Below are 21236 nucleotides of genomic sequence, written 5' to 3' on the forward strand. Positions count from 1 at the left end.
TACTGAATTAAAAACTGCCTAATTGCTTTGTGAAGTGCTACTCAGGGGCACTGTCTGCAGGGGCATGGCTCCATGCTGGTTACTGTTGAACTGTGGTAGTAGCATCATTGATGCTTTGTTTTACGTGTCTGGTAAGAGTACTAGAATTTGGTCCTTTGTTAGGTGCATTTCATGGAAGCCACTGAAATCTTTTGAGCCTTCTTTTGAAGTTAAACTTAATTCATTGCTTCTTAAACTTTTCTCTATTAGATATCAAGACAACAGGAGCCGCCAGGACAAGGAACAGCACCAGGCGCTGTGGGCCAACAAAGGAGGGACTCCAGGCCGGCCATGTTTCGCATTCCTGAGTTCAAGTGGTCTCAGATGCACCAGCGCTTGCTCACTGATCTCTTATTTTCCATAGAAACAGATATACAGATGTGGAGAAGGTTTGTCCATGTGTTCCTCACAGAAGATAAGCAGGAATTTAGTTTCTGTTTCAAAGACACTTACGTAATCATTTTGCATTACCCCAGGCGTTCGATTGAAGAAGCAGAATGTAAATTATTCTATGTTAGTGTTCTATCACATTATCATTTATTCTCTGTCCTATGAATGGAATCCAAGTTTAGACTAAGAAACCATAAAAACTCAAGGTTTTTCTCATTAAAAATTGCTCAAGATTTGCTAGAGCATTTTTTTCTAGACTAGAGTTAATTAGCAGCTACTTAGTTGGAACTATTCCAACTGGGCTTATTACTGTAAATGGCAAAAATTAGTTGAAATTTATGTAATGCATTGCTCTTATTTGTTATAAGTAATCTATATATTTCCTGTTATATTACATTGTGTGATTTACAATTTTAGAAGAACCCAATTTGTTGACTTTTGTTTCTATGTTACTCTTAACACATTTAAGAGAATTTTATGCCATTATGCAAGAAAGTATTAGTAAAAATTCATTTTTATATCACATGTAGTGCTATTTGCCTCCTGATTTTTACTGTGACTTCTCAATAAGTATAATATACATTCCAAATGTATAATTGAGTAGTGTCTGCTTTAGCAAGGCTGCCTGGACATAGACAGTGGCTGCTGACAGAGGGGCTTACTTGTTCTGAGGAAGTGTGCCCCCCAGTGTCTGCTACCCTTCCTTCCTTTCCTGAAGCAGGTATGCGGTATGCTGTGATTTCCTTCCCTTTGCATCATTAGTAAATATAATTTATCTTTTGACAGCCATTCAACAAAGACAGTTATGGACTTCGTGAATAGCAGTGATAATGTCATCTTTGTACACAACACAATTCATCTCATCTCTCAAGTGATGGACAACATGGTCATGGCTTGTGGGGGTATACTGCCGCTGCTGTCAGCTGCGACATCGGCCACAGTAAGGACTTCACTCTTTCCTTGGTGTGAGATCATGAATGCTCTGTGTCCTTATTGATTAAAGCTTAGTGCAGTGGTTGCCATAGTAAAAACACATCTTTTATATTTACCTGAAAATATTTTAGGATGTGTTGCAGGAATTGAGAAGCCTATAACGGAAGTGACTTTGCTAGGCATGAGTTCATTTGTGAGGAATATGATGAAAATGTTCTCATTGCCTTTTTTTTTTTAAGATGAAAAGAGAAATCAGTCTGTTGTTCTAGATTTCCAGAAAGCCCGACCTTGAGAAAAGCTAGAAATTTTAGGAATGTGTCTGCTAAAACGTGACTGTAGATGTAATTTCCAAACCTTGCATTTCGCAGCATGAGCTGGAGACAATTGAGCCCACTCAGGGCCTTTCCATAGAAGCCTCAGTGACGTTTCTGCAGAGGCTGACTAGCCTTGTGGATGTGCTTATATTTGCAAGTTCTCTTGGTTTCACTGAAATTGAAGCTGAAAAAAATATGTCATCTGGAGGAATTCTGCGACAGTGTCTCCGACTGGGTAAGCTTTTAAAATCCATTGCTTTCAAAACTCACCTAATATTTTCAGTTACCCACGTGTTAAAGTAACACTTTTCTTATTTTGTGGAGGTGTACATTTACACGATGCCATATGCCTGCGTTTTAGTGCACGTAGTTGTGGCTAGCAAGTTTGGCCATGGGATTGGCATAAGATCTACTTAGCATGTTTGTTTGCCTCCAGAGTACCATGAGATTCTGACCCCTTTATCTTCCAAACACACTTTGGTAGGAAGGTTCTCAGTAGTAGCTGTTATTCAAGTACATTTATTCAAATAAGCTGGAATAGTTTATTAAAGTACTTAACAAAATCTTTATTTTATATATATATATTATTAATTTATTCATATTGCATCTCAATTGTTATCCCATCCCTTGTATCCTCCCATTCCTCCCTCCCTCCCATTTTCCCTTACTCCCCTCCCCTATGACTCTGACTGAGGGGGACCACCTCCCCCTGTATATGCTCATAGGGTATCACGTTTCTTCTTGGTAGCCTGCTATCTGGGCCTTCCCATCCAGGGAACATGGTTAAATATGAGGCATCAGGGTTCGTGTGAAAGTCAGTCCCCACTCTCCACTCAACTGTGGAGAATGTCCTGTCCATTGGGTAGATCTGGGTAGGGGTTCAAAGTTCACTGCACATATTGTCCTTAGTTGGTGCCATAGTTCGAGCAAAACCCCTGGGCCCAGCTCCGCCCATCATAATGTTCTTCTTGTAGGTTTCTAGGACCCTCTGGGTCCTTCTATTTCCCCATTCTCCAATGCTTCTCTCACCTAGAATCCCAATAGGATGTCCTCCCCTCTGTCCCACTTTCCTGGTAAGTGAAGGCTTTCATGGGACATGCCCCTTGGGCTAGTTTGCAGATATAAGTGAGTATATACCATTTGACTCTTTCTGCTTCTGGGTTAAGAAAATCTCTAAATCTCAGTTCTTCTGGGAGTAGTTCTTATTTAAGTGAAAGTAAGCATACACAGAATGGCTGTGTTCAGTGTTAAGCCTTCATGAAGTAAACTCTTGTTCTTTGCATAAGGTTTCCTGCTTTTGGGAGGAGGGATAGGGCAGGGGTCTTTCAAGACACGATAACGTTGGCTATCCAGGACTCACTTTGTAGACCAGGCTGGCCTTGAACTAACAAAGATCCACCTGCCTCTGCCTCCCTCAGTCCTACATCTAGCTATAACTATTGAGATTGGGGAAATTGACTTGCTTATGGAGAGGAGATAGTGGAGAGAGAGGGCCCAAGGAATGGAAGCAAATCCTTAGGAACTTTGGCTTTATGAGGACAGTAATTTATAAAAATAAAGCAGAGAACATAATAAATGAGTCGTTTTTCCCATATTTATCAAGAATAAGTAATATGTGGACAAATGGATTGAACTAGAAATGATCATAATGAAGGAGTTAACCCAGAAGCAGAAAAGACTCAAATGGTATATACTCACTTATATCTGCACACTAGCCCAAGGGGCATGTCCCATGAAAGTTTCCATTTACCAGGAAAGTGGGATAGAGGTGAGGACATCCTATTGGGACTTTAGATGAAAGAAGTATGGGAGATTGGTGAAATAGATGGATCCAGAGGGTCCTGGAAACCTACAAGAAGAACACTATGATGGGCGGGTCTGGGCCTAGGGGTTCTGCTCAAGCTATGGCACCAACCAAGGACAATACGTATAGTAAGCATCAAATCCCTACCCAGATCCAGCCAGTGGACAGGACATTCTCCACAGTTAAGTGGAAAGTGGGGACTGACTTTCACACGAACTCTGGTGCCTCATATTTGACCATGTCTTCTTGATGGGGAGGCCCAGTAGTATTCAGAGGAAGGATAGCAGGCTACCAAGAAGAGACTTGATACCCTAGGATCATATACAGGGGGAGGAGGTTCCCCTCAATCACAGTCATAGGGGAGGGGAGTAGGGGGAAAGCAGGAGGTAGGGAGGAATAGGAGGATACAAGGGACAGGATAACAATTGAGATGTAATATGAGTATTATCAATTAAAAAATGAAAAAAAAAAGTAATATAAACTAGTAAATACCCACAATTAGACTTCTTTATACCATTATAATTTTCACTTGAAATGCCAGTGAGCATAGTTTTTAGAGTGAGTATACTTTCAAGAAATTGGCATACCAATTTGCAAAAATTATTTAAAAAGTTCATCTTGTGCATAACAAAATAGAAGCTATCACTTATTAACTTATGTCATTAGTGCTGGTTTTTATAGTGCAGTAAAATTGAAAACTTTAATCAGTTCAGTTGAAATATGAATGTAGATTTGTTTGTGTAGGGCTGCTATGTTTTTAAATACATTAGGATTTCTGAACTGGGCTGGCTGTGCACCGCAGCATTACACAGAGTAGTTGCCTAGCACTGTGAGGTTCTGGGTTCAGTCACTTGAAGTACAGCAAACATACCCTACCTGAACTGATTTTTATTCAGGAGAAATCCCTGGGTCATTCTTGAGGGGGCTGGAGAACACTTTGTGAAAACAGGGTTCTACTAAGGTGAGGTTGGTTTTGCACTTGCTGTGTAGTTGAAGTTAGCATTTGAATTTGTGATCCTCCTGCCTCCTCCTCTCAAGTGCTGGAATTGAGCAGAGGGGTCAAATCCAAAGTCTCAGCAGTGCTAGGCAAGCATGCTTACCACCTGAGCTGCTTTCCTGGATCTTTGCCATAACAGAGAATAAAATCATTCAATAAATACTAGGTCATAGTCTAGGGACATTTTAGGAATTTGTTGAAGGTAATCTGTTTTGAATAAAGTGTAACAGGAATTGTATTGTGTAGGTGATTTATATCTTAAATAAAATTTATATCCTTAAATAAAATTTTCTTTTCTTTCCCAATCTTTTCCTTAAAATGCATTATAGTGTGTGCAGTGGCTGTAAGGAATTGCTTAGAGTGTCAACAGCATTCCCAGCTGAAAGCTAGAGGAGACACAGGAAAAAGCTTGAAAACAGTGCACGGCCTGATTCCCGTGGGGACGTCTGCAGCAAAGGTAAAGGCGGAGCCATTCATTCCACAGAAGCGTGTTTATGGTCTACAACTGAGATCCTAAATTAGGTTGCTAATTGTAACATAAAGCTAAATAAATCTCATGTAGATTCTAAAATAGTCACTTTCTTCTGTCAATATATAACACCCGAATGTTTGTGTTTAAGTACATGGTAAATATTTGCATAGACTTAATCTTGTCTGCTTTTCCAATACTTTTCCCTGCTGCTATGATACATTTCATTCAGGTGTGTTAGCTTTCTCCACCTGACTCCCTTTGCCTTTTATACTCAACTCCTACAAGGAAAGAAAAATTATGTAAATAAAAAAAAGTGGGAAAAATGTATTATGCTCTCTTGATACTTTATTCTGTTCATTGATTTTTAAAAAATTGTTTAATTTGTTGTTGTTGTTGTTATTATTATTATTATTATTATTATTATTATTATTATTATTATGTCAATTAGAGCCCAGTGGACATTGTGACTGGTGGTATATCTCCAGTGAGAGATCTTGACAGGCTTCTGCAAGACATGGACATTAATCGGCTTCGAGCAGTTGTTTTTAGAGACATCGTAAGTTAAGATATTTTTCTTTTCTTTTTTATATTTAATTATTTAAATAATTTATTCAGATTACATCTCAGTTGTTATCCCCTCACTTGAAGATATTTCTTTCAAGCCTTCTCTTCCATGCTTCCGCCTGGGCCTGAAGTCCTTAAAGTAGAAAGAAGCCCTGTGAAAAAAATAGATGCGCTCAACCGTCAGGTCTAGAAACCAGGTTTCTTGGAAATGATTTTCGAATCTTATAAGATTCAGCCTAATTATTTATTCAGATAAAAGGGATTATCTGAATAAATAGAGCTACTTTATCAGAATTAAAGAGCAGTGGTCTGTTACTTAGGAAGCACTGCCTATTTTTTTTCATGTGCTCAGAAGGTGGAAAAAATTACAGTTGTGCTTATATAGTCTGGTCAGATGACATGCTGGTAAAAATGCCAGAATTCAAACCCTGTATTGTGGTCTTGCCTTCAGAATCCTTGCATTTAATTTAACAATGTATTATCTCCTAACACTGTATTATTTGACTCTATATTTACTGTTTTTTTCCATAAAGGGTTTTTAAAAAACTGTACTAAAAGATACATGATGAAATGTTTTCCCCACTGTCTTTTGTTTTATTTTTGAGGTAAGGTTTTTTTTGTAGCCTAGGCTTGCTTTCAACTCACTGTTCCCTGATCCAGCCTCTCCAGAGCTGTGACTGTAGTCACATGTCTTGCTATCTTTTTAACTTTTTTTTGAGACAGGGTTTCTCTGTGTAGTCCTGGCTGTCCTGGACTCACTTTGTAGACCATGCTGGTCTCGAACTCACAGTGATCTGCCTGCCTCTGCCTCCCAAGTGCTAGGATTAATGGCCTGTGCCACCACGCCAGCTTCTTTTTAATTTTTAAAGATGAAAATAATTTTGTTTAAGCAGATTTTTGTATTAAATTTATAAAGTCTTACAAAATATAAATCTTAAAATAGTCATTTGCAATCTTACTACTGTGAATATTTTCTTTAGTAAGTACTTTTTGAACACTTACTGTAGATTTTATATTGCTTACTCTAAATATGTATTTCATATGAAATTTTATGAGCATCGTTTTTCTTTTCCCTTTCTCTTTCTCTGGTATTTTAGTGCACTCTTGTGTCCTTGACTCAATCTTAATACATGTTTAGAACTTGGAGTGTTGTCACCACACAATAACTTTTGAATACTGACTGAATAGCACAGCACCAGATGCTGTGGATCTGTTCTCATTTGTCGTCCTGTGAGGAAGATGACAGCATTAGATTGTTTTGTGCTAGGAAACACATAATTAGTAGAAAGAGGTGGAAGAAGTGAGTGAAGAATTTGTAAAAATTTGATGGGATGAATAAGGATTTAGTAAGACCTAAGTAATAAATAGCTGACTGAGAAAACCACATAAATGATTTTCCTAATGGCCACATAGTTAGCAGTTTTAATACATGTCAGGAAAGGGCTGTTTAATAAAAAAATAAAAAATGGACATTTATCTTTTCTACAAGACTAAGAGACTCATATTTGCAAACTTACGAAGTGCAGTAGATTGTATCACACGGAAATGTGTCTAAGAACAGCTTCAAGCAGAGCTGCTAAGGGAGGGCTTGACATCTGAGTTTCTTCTGAACTTGTGTCTGGAACTTCTGACAATAGTTTTTTAAATTAAAAAAAAATTTTTTTTGAAAATTTCATAATGAGAAGAGTAGATGACAACTGACAATGTAATTTTCTCTTAAATTTCCATCTATTTTCCAGGCATCAAAGTGGAAGGCCTAGGGCAAGTGCCAGTTTGCTGGGATGTATCTTTAGACTTAGAAACTTTCCAACAACCAACTACTTGAGAGGCTTGTAATTTTAGGTTTGACAGGCATATTTGATGTTTTAAATTTAAAGTAATTAGCTTAAATGTTTTAGGAGACGTAGTCAGAAGTGGTGCATCTTCATGGCTGGATATGGGGGTCGCTGATAGTGGAGACATGTAGGTCCTCTGAAGAGGCAGGATGGCTAACCTACACCTCGCTTTAGGTTGTGCTTTTATTTTAGGAAAATGCTCTGTATTCAGTCCTGACTTGTGTTTGCTCCTGATATGTAAAATATGCTGAAGGTTCTTTTTTCCTCTCTTTTTCTTTGTGATACCTTTACTTTTTTCTCCTTGATGTCTGTCTTGAACATGCTGGTCTCATAGTGCAACATTGCTGTGATGTTAGATTTATATATTTGGATTTTTATGATGAGAAGTAAAAATAATTAATTACTTTATATTGTGGTAATTACTTTTTTGAGGTGCCTTTTAAAGTATGGTATAACTTGTCTCTGAAAATTGAGCACTCAATTATTTTTAAAGTTGAAAAAGTTTTTCTGTTTCTGTATTTGTACACATTTTCTTTTAAAGGCATTGCCAATAATATGTTTGGCCTTTGCTCAAATATACTTTAGAGTTCTACATTTAGTAATAAATTATTATACAAACGATACATTATTTTTTGTGAAAATTGAAAGATTTGTGAACATCTTTGACATTTAAATTTGTAATGTGAAATAAGATTAAAATGTTAATAGTGGCATTGAACAATTCCTTTTGATTTTTTTCTCAGGAGGATAGCAAGCAAGCTCAATTCTTAGCTTTGGCTGTTGTGTACTTTATTTCTGTTCTGATGGTCTCAAAGTATAGAGACATTTTGGAACCCCAAGATGAAAGGCACAGTCAATCTCTTAAGGAAACTGGCAGTGATAATGGGACTATATCACTTCCTGGTAAGTTTCCATGTTTTATTTTCTGGAACCCAAAGTGTAAGCAGACCCTTACCTGGTTAGGACACTGATTCTGGAACTTAAATCTACTGTGTGTAAAGTGAGACTGTAGCATTATACTTACTAAGAGCAAAATAATTTAACTTATCAATAACTTGGTAATTCACATATTGTTCAGTTATTTACAATTGGGAGGTGAGTTTGTACTGTAATGGACCATCTAACTAAAAGATGTGAAAGTGTTATCCTTTATAAGTAAAGAGTCCAAAGTTTTTTATTTACTGTTTGCCATGAAAGGTAATTCAGTCCTTTATAACAGACTTCTAGGAAATTGTTTAAACAATTAATAGTGATTAAAAGTAGCTTTCAGATGCATGGTGGTGGCACACAACTTTAATCCCAGCACTCGGGAGGCAAAGGCAGGCAGATCTCTGAGTTTGAGGCCAGCCTGATTTATAGCGTGAGTTCCAAGACAGCCAGGGCTACACAGGGAAACCCAACCTCGAAAAGCCAAACAAACCAACAAAGAAATAATAAAAGGGAACTTTCAGTTACAGTCGTATAGTTAGATGAACAACTTTGATAGTTACAAAACTAGCTGCACCCAGAGGAGGGGCATTCCCTGTTACCCCCGGGGTACCCAGCCCCAGCACAGTAGGCTTTCATTAAGAACGTATTAGGTTCTTATATTCATGTAGGTTCGAACATGAAGAAAAAGACTCTACCTTTATGGAGCTTATCTCTTGCAGGAGGAGAGAAAATATTTTTTAATAGATAAATTTTATGGTATTTTAGAAGGCAGTAGAAGTGGTAATAAATAAAGTGTCAGGCACAACAGGAGAGATGGTTTATGGATTTTTCTTTAAGAGAAATGAATAGCCATTGGAGTGTTGTGTACAGCATTATAACTGACATAATTTAAAAATAACACTCTGGGCCCAGTGTTCAGCTGGTAGAGCATTGGCCATGCAACCCAGTGTGATCTGTGTTCAGTCCCCCAGCTCCAGAGTGGGAAGAGTGAATGCACTCCTGTAAGTTGTACTTTTCCTCCACATGTGCACCATGGCATGTGTGTACCAGCATACACACACACACACACACACACACACACACACACACACACACACTCACACACACATATCATATGCACACCATAAACACATAGACAACAGTAATGATTAATAACACTTTGGATTCTGTGTTGAGGATACAGAAAAGAGGAAAAGAAAAAGTAATGTTTTGGTATTTTGCTGCCACGTGGTTTAAAACCACAACTACCTTCATATTTCATGGTGGGAATGCTCATCCCTGCTCAAGTGTTTCCTGGGAGTGAAAGTCTAAGATGGCTTCTCTGCTGCCTAGGGCCTCAGTTGAGAGGGCTCTGGGCTGAGTTTGACCTAGTGGAGCCCCTGAGCTAATGTTAGTTGGGGGAGGGTCTTAGTTATTGTGTTAACTTAATTCTTCATTTCCTTCTATTAGTTTTAAAGGCTTTTCTATTTACATGTAGTAAATAGAGCAGAATTCAGTTAAGTGTCTTAACTGAGCTGGTTTGGACTTATTAAAGTTCGGCCTTGGAACTGAGTATTGCTTCTGATTTGATTCTATTGGTTATCATTTCTATGGATCTGGCTCATATTGAAAGATTTCTTAAATACCAGGAGCTATGAGTCAATAGGCTTATTAAAGTGATTGTTTTCCACTATCAGTTAGGAGGACAATGCATTAATTGACTTGATGTGATGACTTGCTGGGCTTGGGTTGTAACAACACAGGTAACTAGAGGCAGTCAGATTCCAGGTATATTTGGGTGACAGAGAACAGTATTGCTGAACATTAATGTGGGTATTTAAGAAAGAAAAGCTATTTAATAATTACTATAAGATAACTGGAGTAGATCCAAGGTGAAATATTTCAGTTTTCAACTTGTTAACTTTAGATATTTTGACATACAAGATGTAGGGAAGGCAGTGAAATTGTGTGTGTGTGTTTTGTGTGTGGGATGGGGTGGGGTTGTGGAGATATTTATAATGTGGAATGTGGGTGGGGTCACTAAGAAGAAATTACATGTAGAGGTGATGAGAGAACCAAGGACTGAAAGGATCAAGGATTGACCTTAATCAGGGAAGAAGAAGTTGAAGACATTAACAAAAAACTACTGGTGTAATGGAAAAACGCGTTAAGAGAAAGAAAGAAAGAACATCCATTAGCTGCTTCACTGACAAGTGCTACCAGGGATGAGCACTGGTCATTATATTTGGCAAGGTGAACTTGGAAAGAGCATCTTGGTTGGAGTGATTGGGGGCTGCCTGGGCTGGGGGTTTGGCTCAGTTGCCGTAGTGCTCGCCTAGCATGCATGAAGCCCTGAGCTGGCTTCTCCACCCCCTCATGTACTAACCATGGCGGCACGCGTCTGTGTCTGTAATCTTGGCACCCAAGAGGTGGAGGGAATAATATCAAAAGTTCAAGCTCTTTCTTGGATTCATAATCATCCTTGGATATGTGAGACCCCATCTCAGCAAGCGTTGGGCGCTCCTTGTTGAACTAGATCGTCATCGTCAGCATTGCTTTATTCTGCAAGTGGGAGAGTTGACTATCTTTTCAGCAGAGGAAACTGTGTGTGAGGTAGAAGTTGAATGCACTGGTGGCATTCAGCTTTGTTATAATCCATGTTTATGTTACAGTCAGTTTTGAAGGCTGATGTGGGTATCTATTATTCATTCACTTTATTATCTGTTTTGGTTATAAGATGCATTCCATCATTATATTTTAAAATTTATGGTAGTAGTTTTTTATTTTAAGAGAACATGGTATAAAATCCTGGATGACTACCAGGACTTGATTTTTACCTGACAAATTTTTTTTTAACTTGATTTTCTTAAAATTTACTCTTCTGCCTTTGGTTAAGATGCAGAAAACACACCAGCAGAATTTAGCTCTCTAACTCTATCATCGGTGGAAGAATCGGTGGACGGCACCTCATCTACTAGAAGGAGGGACTCGGGCCTGGGTGAGGAAACAGCTTCGGGCTTAGGAAGCAGTGCGTCTGTAGCTTCTCCAGCAGCGCCTCTGGGTGTCAGCGCGGGTCCAGATGCCATCAGTGAGGTGCTATGCACTCTGTCTTTGGAAGTCAATAAATCTCAGGAAACAAATATTGACGGAGGAAATGAGTTGGATAGGAAGGTAACACCATCAGTTCCAGTTTCAAAAAATGTCAATGTGAAGGACATTCTCCGGAGCTTGGTGAATATGCCGGCAGATGGAGTCACTGTGGATCCGGCCCTCCTGCCCCCAGCCTGCCTCGGTGCTCTTGGAGATCTGTCTGTTGACCCACCCGTGCAGTTCAGATCTTTTGACAGGTATGTAAGTGGCCCTTTGTTTGGGTATGCTTATGTTTGCAAATTGTAAATGTGAACAGAAATTCAACATGAAACTCTAAATTTTGTGGCTTCAACAGTAGGGTGGAATGTTTTGATAAACTTTATAAAAATTATAAGGGTGGTTCTGTTGTGTGGTTTGCATAGTATTTTTATATATTAACATTTTATGCCACTAAAATTATTTTAGGTATATTTTTAGTTGTGCATTAGCACATTGTATGTAAAAATGCCGTTTCCTTCCTCCCTCCTGCCCCCCCCCCTTACACTGCCGGCATTACTTGAGCTTTCAATGGCTACCCACCATTCCCTTGTTCTCAGTATTGTCTCAGCCTTCATGAAAACAACAATTTGAAAATTGGAATCCAGATGCCAGTAGATATAAGACTTCAACCAGGTGCTCTGAGCCTAAGCAGTTTGAGAAAGCTAGCTACACAATCTTTGTTGTTTGTGCAATCCTAAGGAATTTTAAAAAATAGATTAGCTTATTTCCTAACTGGTCAGTTGATGTGTGTCTCTCAGGATGCCATCCAAGGCCCTGGCATTGCTGGGCAGATGCTCTAGTATCCTCTGCAATATATTGTCAGTCTGTTTGGGTGCTGTCTTTATATCTTATAGTTTCCTATGTTCTATATGTTAAGAATTTGTATTATTATCTGGGAACAAACTAATATACAGAAAAGTTCCTACTACAGTTTTTTATTTTCTTCGGACATTATGTTGCTTATATGAAATTTAGATATATTTTAATGCTTTCTGTGTTTTCCATAAAAACTATTATTTTTAAATAAGAAAAATATTTGATATATTGCTTATAAAATCTTAAAATACTAATTATGATCTAAATTTCTTTAAAATTATTTACTTTTATTTATTGTTTCACAATTTTTATGTATATATAATACACTTTGATCATTTCTGCCTCATTTTCCTCTCTTACTCCCATTCAGTTCCCATTCAACCCCTTCTTCTCAGCAGTGAACTTTTGTACATAGATTTGTTTATGCCTCACTGCCTTTCTTTCTTTCGTTATTTAAATTATGTATGTCTGTTTGTGACTATGTGCCCATCAGTGGAAGGTGTCTGTGGAGTCCGGAGGATCTCCTGGAGCTGGAATTATAAGTAGTTGTGAACCAACTGACGTGGGTGCTGCGAACTGAACTCTGGTCCTTTACAAGAGCAGTGCATGCTGTTAACCACTGTTTCTTCAGAGGCTTCTTCATACGCACTGCATTTGAGTAGGATTGTTTGCATGAGCATGGGTAGTCGATTACAAGGGAACTTTAGCGGTGGCTGTACTGCTGAGGGCTATGTCTCCTCATCCTACAGTAGCCATTGGCTTCCATAGCTCCTTAAAGAGGGGTGGGACCTTATGAGAGCCCGTGAGCCCTTCCTCCATCCATGCAAGCTCACAGTGCTGCAGGCATGTTGTTTCTGGAAGGTAACAGTTCATAGAACTTCTTCCTGTCTTCCAGCTCTTACGTTATTTCTGCCTGCTCTTTTCCAGTGTCCTCTAGGCCTTTGAGGGGTGATGTAGATGTATCATTAAGGAGTCACTTATTCTCTGCACTTTGGCCGGTTATGAGTTTGTCTCTTAACTGGTGCATTCTGCAGTAATCTATTTGCAAAATTACAAATATTTAGAAGGTTATTTGACAATATATCCATTTAGAAAACAATAGCAGTACGTTTCTTTGTCTAATTCCCATAACCTTTAGTCCATGGACTTTGGCCTGGTTTACTATATGTCCACATGTCGACATGAATTCCCTCTAGTGGAGCTGGCCTCACATCCAACCAGAAATGATTATTCATTCCCATAACAATTACGCTGCTTACTGTTGCACCCGAGGGTACATGTGGCCTGGTAGGCTGGTGGTGTTGCTTGCAGGAATCTCAGCTTGGTAGGATGTGTAATGACTTTTCCCTTTTAGTAGCAAGTATAGCACCTTGTGAGCCCAGGAAACCTAGCCAGCAGGGAGGAAGCTTCCAGCTCCGTTCCAGCTTGATTTTTCTATGTCCTGTAACCAAAGAGGATAGGGCCTTCTCATGTGCTTCCTGTGCTCCACCAACAGTGGTGGTAGCAGCCTGTCCAGTGACAGTCTGAAGTCAAATGACCTAGTTCAAGATTATGTCTCTTCAAGTCTTTGATGTCCCTCACTTTATATTTATCTAACATTGCCTTAGAACCAGATGGACATTAGTATTTTTCGGCAGGAATGTCAGCAGAAGTGACAGCTTCTTCTTGTATCCTGTGCAATGGCATGCCTATGGCTGTGCCTTGTTACAGATGCAGCTTACTCTGTCAGTGGTTACAGTGGTATGCACCAAGTCTCTCTGCTACTGAGGAATTCCTTGTGGAGAGAGGCTACACAATTTCAGTTCTTTGGCAGATTTTCTGTTCATTGATTTATGGACTTAAGGTTTTCTGTTTTATTTGGTGGCTTCTAATATTAGAGGTTTCTACTTAATAGACTGTGCAACAGTATATATTTTTTCTGTTAGTTTAGCCTTTGTCCTCTATTTTTCGCTCTTTTGTAAACGGTTTCTTACTGTATTGTCCAGGCCAGCTCCAGATTCCTCAGCTAAAATGATTGTATGCCATAGACCCTTGAACTTATGGTAGTCCTTCTGGTCTATGCTATGATTATGGGTGTGAGCTACCATTCTCAGATTAAAATTAACTTGGATTTGTGCTAGTGTTAATAATAAATAATTGTGTGGCTAAATACTTTTATTGGCTGTGTCTTATTAATATACAGTGTTTTTTCTGAATGACACAAATTTTTTATTTTGGCGTTTATTTCCTTTTCAATAATGTTGAAATTAAATCTCTTTTCTCAAGGCCCTAAGTGAGAGTATGCATTTATTAGGTACTACATTTTAAGAGGTTAAAGTAGGAAAGAAACTAATTTTGTTGGTAGCATTTTTCTGGATGTTCTGTGGAACTTAACATGTCTGGTATGCATTTAACATATTGTCTGATGGAGTACAAACTGTTCTGTCTCTCCCCCTGTCTTTTTTCTTAACAAGAGACACCTTTTGAAAGACCTTTTTTTTTTGCAGCCATGGGCCAATGGAGTGTCTTTGGGAATTTCAAAGCATCCCTCTGGTCACGTATTTATCTCAGGAATGCTGTGCCAGAAATCAGAGCTCTCCTCATATCTTAAGAATTATCAACTCCCAAGCAATAGCTGGGAAGTTTAGAGTAACAGCTACGTGAGTGAGCCCTTGCTGAAAGGCTGCCCGCTCGAGCCTCTGTGAAGGTGAAGGTGTTGGTGTTCCTTCCCATGCCCAGACTCCTGCTCTTATCTAATTCGAAGATCCTCACTGGCGATTAATGGATGCCAGGGATTCATCTTGATAAAGTTCAAGGGCTGGTCTGTGTTCTCAACATAAGCCGTAGGGACTAAAGTGCTTGGCTAAAACAGGCTGTTTTTTCCCCCACCTTTAGTGAACTATTTTCATGTTAAATAAAACGTCATTTGAAGGTTTATGATACTTTGAACTGATATTATTTTGAAATGAAAATTCTGAAACTCCTGCTTTATTTGTGCTTATTACTAATTAATTGAGAGAATGTTCAAACTCCCTAATTAAGAAAAAATGCCAACAGAACAGCAGTATTTTCACTTGCTGTGAGTATGACTATGAAAAGTAGTTAAAAAAAACCCGTATGATGGGGAAAATTAAAAGTATTCTAAATATTCACAAAAGTTAGTGAGTCCATAAAGAAAACCTCTAAGTAAACCTTTCACCTTATAATTGACATGTTGAAAAGCAAGTCGGTATAGCTGGTTTTCTGTCTTCTACATTCTTTATGACAAAAAGGGAAGTACTTCAGTTAAAAATTGGTATTTTTCAAAATTCAGATAATTACTTGCGTAGTAAACATTAAGGCAGATTTTGAGTTTTCTTTTTAAGTAGAAACTTGAGGTGCAGGGTATAGCTCAGCGGTGGAGCTGTGCTCAGTCTGTGCAAGATCACAGATTGAGTACCCAGCATGGGAGGGAAAGTGAGGAGCCGGGGTGGAAGAACACGAAGCTGCGTGCGCTCTGCGCATGTTGCGTTTTCTTTGTTTCTTTTTTCCAAAGCGAATACAGAATGCCTTGCTCTTGTGTGGATAATTCTCACTGAAGAGCAAGAAGCTTAAAAATTTTAAGTATCTATTCAAGATGGAGACTATGCTTTCCTAGTTTAGATTTATGCTTACCCGGATGAGCATAATGGACTGAATATCTCTTCTACTGGAGCTTTTAGCCTTTACAGTGAAACTTTATTGTAGTAATAAAATGAAAACATCCCATAGATACATATTATTTATTGCATTTTTAATTAGATCTCTGGGTTTTATTTTAATCTGGCCCAGAGTTTTCGCAGCATTCGTTACATCTCAGAGCTGATTTGAGTCAGGTTATGGATTTAGACATTATTAATTTTATTTTGCGTGTGTAATAATTAATAGTTTGAGTAAACAGTAGGGGAGGAAACATGATCACAAAGGTGGTTTCCCCAGGGCCAATTTTATTCATTGCCCTCCAGATGTGCTGAGCCCTGATGTTTTCCCAAGTGTAGGAAACTTGACTGCATAATTTCTGGTAGTGAGGAATTATCTCCCCACCCTCCCTTATTAAAATCAAAAAGTAAAGAACAACCTCATTTTTCTATTTATTATCAGATATACTTTCATAATTTAATGGTAGTCTATACATAATTTCTTATCTTGAAAATCACTTACATGTTCTATGTAGGTGATTATAACGCAGACATGTTTAAAGTTAGCATAAATATGTTGGCTGGAGAACTTGCTCAACATACTGAGAACCATTTCATTGTATGATGTGTGTGCTTGAGCTGGATGCCATGTGAGTTACAGCTTAGTAAAACTTCAAAAACAGTTCATTGTGAGGCGGTGGTTGAAATCACAGTCTGATTTTAGGCATATATAGATTTGTGGTGCATTCCAAAAATTAACTGTGACAAGTTACTTTACCTTTCTGGGCTTGCTTTAAAACTGGGTGGCACATGTTTGTAATCTCAGGACTTGTGGAGGGTGAGGACAAGGCCGCAGAGGAACAGGAGGGCAGGGCTCTGGGGCTGGCTGCCTTTTGTATTTTCTCTCATGATTGTTATTTTTTAAATAAAATTAGTGTATACCCTAACATTGTCTTTCAAATTGAAGTATGAAAAAATTTAAGAATATGTGCAAAACTGTGGACAGTAAATATTTACTGAACTGAATAAAAAATTATGCTATTTTCACTGTTGGAAAGTATCAGTAACAGTATGCTGTATGCTTAAAAAGAAAATAAAGTTTTTACTGTGTTTTACTTAACCATGGACAAATAAGGTTTGTACGTGTTAAAGAACAAATATGAAGTTCAGTATCTGATGAGCTTTGCGCAGCGTGTGTGTTTGCATTACACAAGAGACCCTATTCCCACTCAGCCCGCCTCTGTGTCCCCCAGAAGCTGTTGCTATTTCAGCTTTGTCAAAACCATTTATTAGTTTGCCATATTCAAAACTTTTTAGGTAAAGGAAGTAAAGAGTATATTCTTGAACACAGGCTCCCTTAATTTAACACAATACTTATGTCCTATTGTTACATAACAGTATCCTGTTATAAAAGTACTTGCCCTTTAAAAACTTTGTTTTTCTGTGCGAAGGACATTTGAAAAATTTCCATTTTTACCCAGATACTTTCAAGCATCTGCAAGCATAATTGTATTATTGTATTCTTATATTTTCTTGAGCAAAGTTGGGTTATAGGGTAAATGTATGTCTAAAATTTTCTTTGTAGAAGTAGATTTTTTTCACTGCTGTAGATTGTGTAATGGACCTCAGACATATTGGACAATGTGCTGTACCGTGGCCTGCCTACAAGTCATTGATCTAAATGTTAGTCTCCCATCAGTATATATCTCTGTATGTATAAAAAACATTGTGGTGGTTCTTTTGTGGACAAATGTGAAAGTGAATTATTAATACTAATCATTTCTACCTTATTGTTACAGCATAGAAATTTTCTTACATATTAGCATATAAATTTCTGGCAAGAGTAGGAAAAGCAAAGACAGATTCTATTTGTATTGTTTTCTTTGGGTACCACCAGCACATATGTATGTGTGCATATGTGTGCACCCGCACAGAGGTCATATCTACTTCCCTTTAAGTCAGTGATCTTCATCTGATGTAAGCTACCATGATTTAAGCACACCATTTTGGACTGGGGGCTCAGGTGGCTGTTGCTTCTATTTTTTAGTATATTGTTAACATTGGCAGTCACCCTTATAATGATGTGACACCAGCTACCCCCAAGAACATTGAATAAGCCTTGCCCAGCACAAGATAACTTGATTTAATTGGCAACAGTGTTTGCCCTCAAATGATAGTCACTGAAGTAAAACGGAACCTATTTCACCTTGTTCTTTTCTTTTTCTTTTTAAATAACAACAGAATGTATTTTTAAGATAAGGGAATTATATGCTTTAGAAAGTATGAATACATTTATTAGGATAAAGTACCTAAATAACTTTGTTTAAAAATCAAATACTTTAAAGCTACTAAGGGAATACTTTCAGCTTACAGTATTGTCAACAAAAGATGTGATTAAATAAATTGAATGTTGAAGACTTTAAGCTTATGGTTAACACCGGGTAATTAAAAGTAAGAGCTGCTGTGGGAGTACATTATATATCAGCTGTCCTTTTACCTCATTAACTGGGTTTTTGCATGTTTATGGAGCTAACTTCAATTAAAAATGCCTTTTAAGTTATGTCTAACAAGGTCTTTTAGTTACTCTTTTAGTGTAAAGTATTGCACTTTAATTGAATTTGGTATATCATAAATACTTGTGTTTGAATACTATACAATATGAACAACTGGTTATTTGACACTTTCGCTATTTTTAAAAAAGGCCTTTTCTATGTGATATAATCAAAAGCTATTGTGTTTTATGAGCTATGTACATGCATTTATCACTTGTGTAGGTAATGTTTTATCTGTTTTAAAGTTAGCAGTGCTTTACAATCGATAACGAAACATACTGTGTTTTCTGCATCAGTTGTGAGATTTAAAAAAACTTTAATTTCTTGTCTTCTTCAGTTCCAAAATTCTCTCTCTTTCTCCTTTTTCCACCAAAATTCTGCTGGGTTGTGTTTATTAGAAAAGTCAAGATGATTTTAAATTTTAGAAATTCTAATGTAAATGTTGGTTAAAACATTAAAATGTGCTATTTTTATAGGATATTGTCTTAGTTTTAAAAACAATGAGCCTGAGGAGATAGATAGGGCGTCAGCAAAGTGTTTGCTGTGCAGGCAGGAGGACCTGGTTTGAGACTTACAATGTTTTAAAATGATATATGTGTTGGAGGGAGGGAGGAAAGGAGGGGCTAAGAAAGATGGCTCAGAGGTTGGTTCCCATCACCCACATGGCAGCTCACCAGTGTCTGTAACTCCAGCTCCAGGGGCTCTGATACCCACTTCTGGTCTCTGTGGGCACCAGCCACACATACAGTACAGGCACATATGTACATGCAGACTGCTCATACGCATTATAGACAAACAAACAAATGGACAAACGAACAAACAAACAACCAGGATGTGATGTGCTTTTGTTAAGTGCATCCCAGGGATAAGAACCAGGGGCATCTTGGGATCCCCCAGTCAGTCAGCCCAACCTATTTAGCAGTTTTCAGGCCAATGAGAGACCCATTCTCAAAAGCAAGGTGGTTGACTCCTGAGGAATAGCATCCATGGTTGTGCTTTGGCTTATGCATGCCAGCTCTCCCTCTTTCTCTCTCTCCCTCACTCCCTGTCTTCTCTCTCCTTCCTCATTCTCTCTCTCTCTCTCTCTCTCTCTCTCTCTCTCTCTCTCTCTTTCAAAGAGCCAAAGGTACATAAATATGGACAGCATTGAAAGGATTTTAAAGTTTAAGAATATTATATCAAGATATGGTAGGAATGAAAATGAAAGTTAGCTCTTATTTTGAAATGTTTATAATGTAATTTATGTATTTTAAAATATTTATTACAGAAGTGTCGTCATCGCAACAAAAAAATCAGCAGTCTTACCTCCCACCCTTACGACAAGCGCACCTACCAATGCTGTCAGTGTGGTTTCTTCAGTAGATTCTACCCAAGTCTCAGATGTAGGGGGAGAGTCACCAGGTGAGTTAAGTGACAATAATGTCAACAAAGGTTTTAAACTATTTTATAGAAAATTTTAGGATTTTCTGAGAAAAAAAAGAAGTTTGTAAGGTACTTTAGAAATCTTTGTACTTTTTAAATTTTACTGTTGTTTACTAATATCCTTTTGTTTACAAAATTGCTATTGTTTATTAATATTACAAAGGAATATGAGTAAAATTAAGCAGTAAAATTAGGCCTGGAGATTGAATTCAGGTGGTAGAAGGCTTGCCGAGCATGTTCTGAGCCCTGTTTAATCCCTAGTGCCGGGTGAGTGGTGGTGCCCGTGCCTGGGAACCTAGCACTTCCAAGGTAGATGTAGATGACCAGAAAGTGAATTAAAGGCCTGTTTCAGCTGTATGAGACCTGTCTCAAAAAAATAGAAAAATTTCTTTATTGTTCCTCTCCAACCTAATATGTTATAGTGCATTAAAGGGATGTATGGCTACATAAATGATAGAATTATAAGAATATACATATATCCTTTATTTTATGTCCTTTATTGTTCTTGAGAGGAGGGTACAGACAGTAGTTTAAATCAGAGTATTCTGATTACATAAGCCTTTAGAATGTAGTTAATGATTGTTAAATGCATATCTACTATATACTATTTGTGTATTTTTCTGATTTTCTGAATTAGAATATTATTTATTTTTCTGAATTAGAATTTTGGAAAGTACTTACTACTCTAAAATAGTATGCCATTCCCAGTACTTGCCACAATGGCACACATTTAAAAAAAAAACCAGTAATCTTAGTTTGTCTAGATTTTCTTTCATATTTCTTTAATATAAATGCATGTCACCTAATGCATATCAGATGTTAAATCCCTCTATGTTAGCTGACAGTTAGAGATAATACAAGCAAAATTTCAGCATTCAAATAGGCAAGTAGGATGCTGGGGAGATGACCTAGGTGATCCAGTGCCTGCTGTGTAAGCCTGAGGACCTCAGTTGGCATCCCCAGCACCCACGTGACAAGCTGTCTGTAAGTCTATCACTGGGGAGACGAGAGACAGGAGGGTCTCTGCGCTTTTCTAGCCAGCTAATCTTGCTGAATTAGTGAGATTTTTATTCAGTGAAAAAGATTTCAGTCTGAAAATAAGGTGGAAAGCAATAGAGATAGGCATGGCATTGATCTGTGGCCTCCACAAGCACAAACATGTTTACAGAAGAACCTACAAACACATGTACCAAACAAGTGATATAACCAGTGTAGGAAAAGAGAGCATCTTACACCAGTGATGCTGAATAAGAGGTTGTACTCTTTTATAAACACAGCAGCAAGGTCTTAGAATCCCAAAGGACCCACATTGTGTCTCTAGGACGAGGTTACTGTACATAGAAGAATCCCGAAGGGAAGCTTTGTTGTATTGAAAGATCAAAAATAATGTTTTTACTTATTTTGGGACACTCGTACAAAGATCTA

The 21236-nt window shown here is 37.9% G+C and overlaps 1 protein-coding gene across 5 annotated transcripts in view; it reads left to right on the forward strand.

Moving 5' to 3' along the window:
- Positions 1-21236, forward strand: part of LRBA (LPS responsive beige-like anchor protein) — a 539428-nt gene that overhangs the window by 110049 nt on the left and 408143 nt on the right. For all 5 annotated transcript variants that reach the window (XM_084768541.1, XM_084768543.1, XM_084768544.1 and 2 more), the window contains 8 exons: positions 250-428; positions 1216-1369; positions 1731-1911; positions 4807-4934; positions 5398-5505; positions 8092-8251; positions 11154-11604; positions 19657-19790. In XM_084768541.1, coding sequence (XP_084624667.1) covers positions 250-428; positions 1216-1369; positions 1731-1911; positions 4807-4934; positions 5398-5505; positions 8092-8251; positions 11154-11604; positions 19657-19790 — 1495 coding nt within the window. The remainder of the gene's footprint in view (positions 1-249; positions 429-1215; positions 1370-1730; positions 1912-4806; positions 4935-5397; positions 5506-8091; positions 8252-11153; positions 11605-19656; positions 19791-21236) is intronic.

The sequence above is a fragment of the Acomys minous genome, assembly GCF_964271855.1.
Source record: "Acomys minous genome assembly, chromosome: 19".
Classification (NCBI taxonomy): Eukaryota; Metazoa; Chordata; class Mammalia; order Rodentia; family Muridae; genus Acomys; species Acomys minous.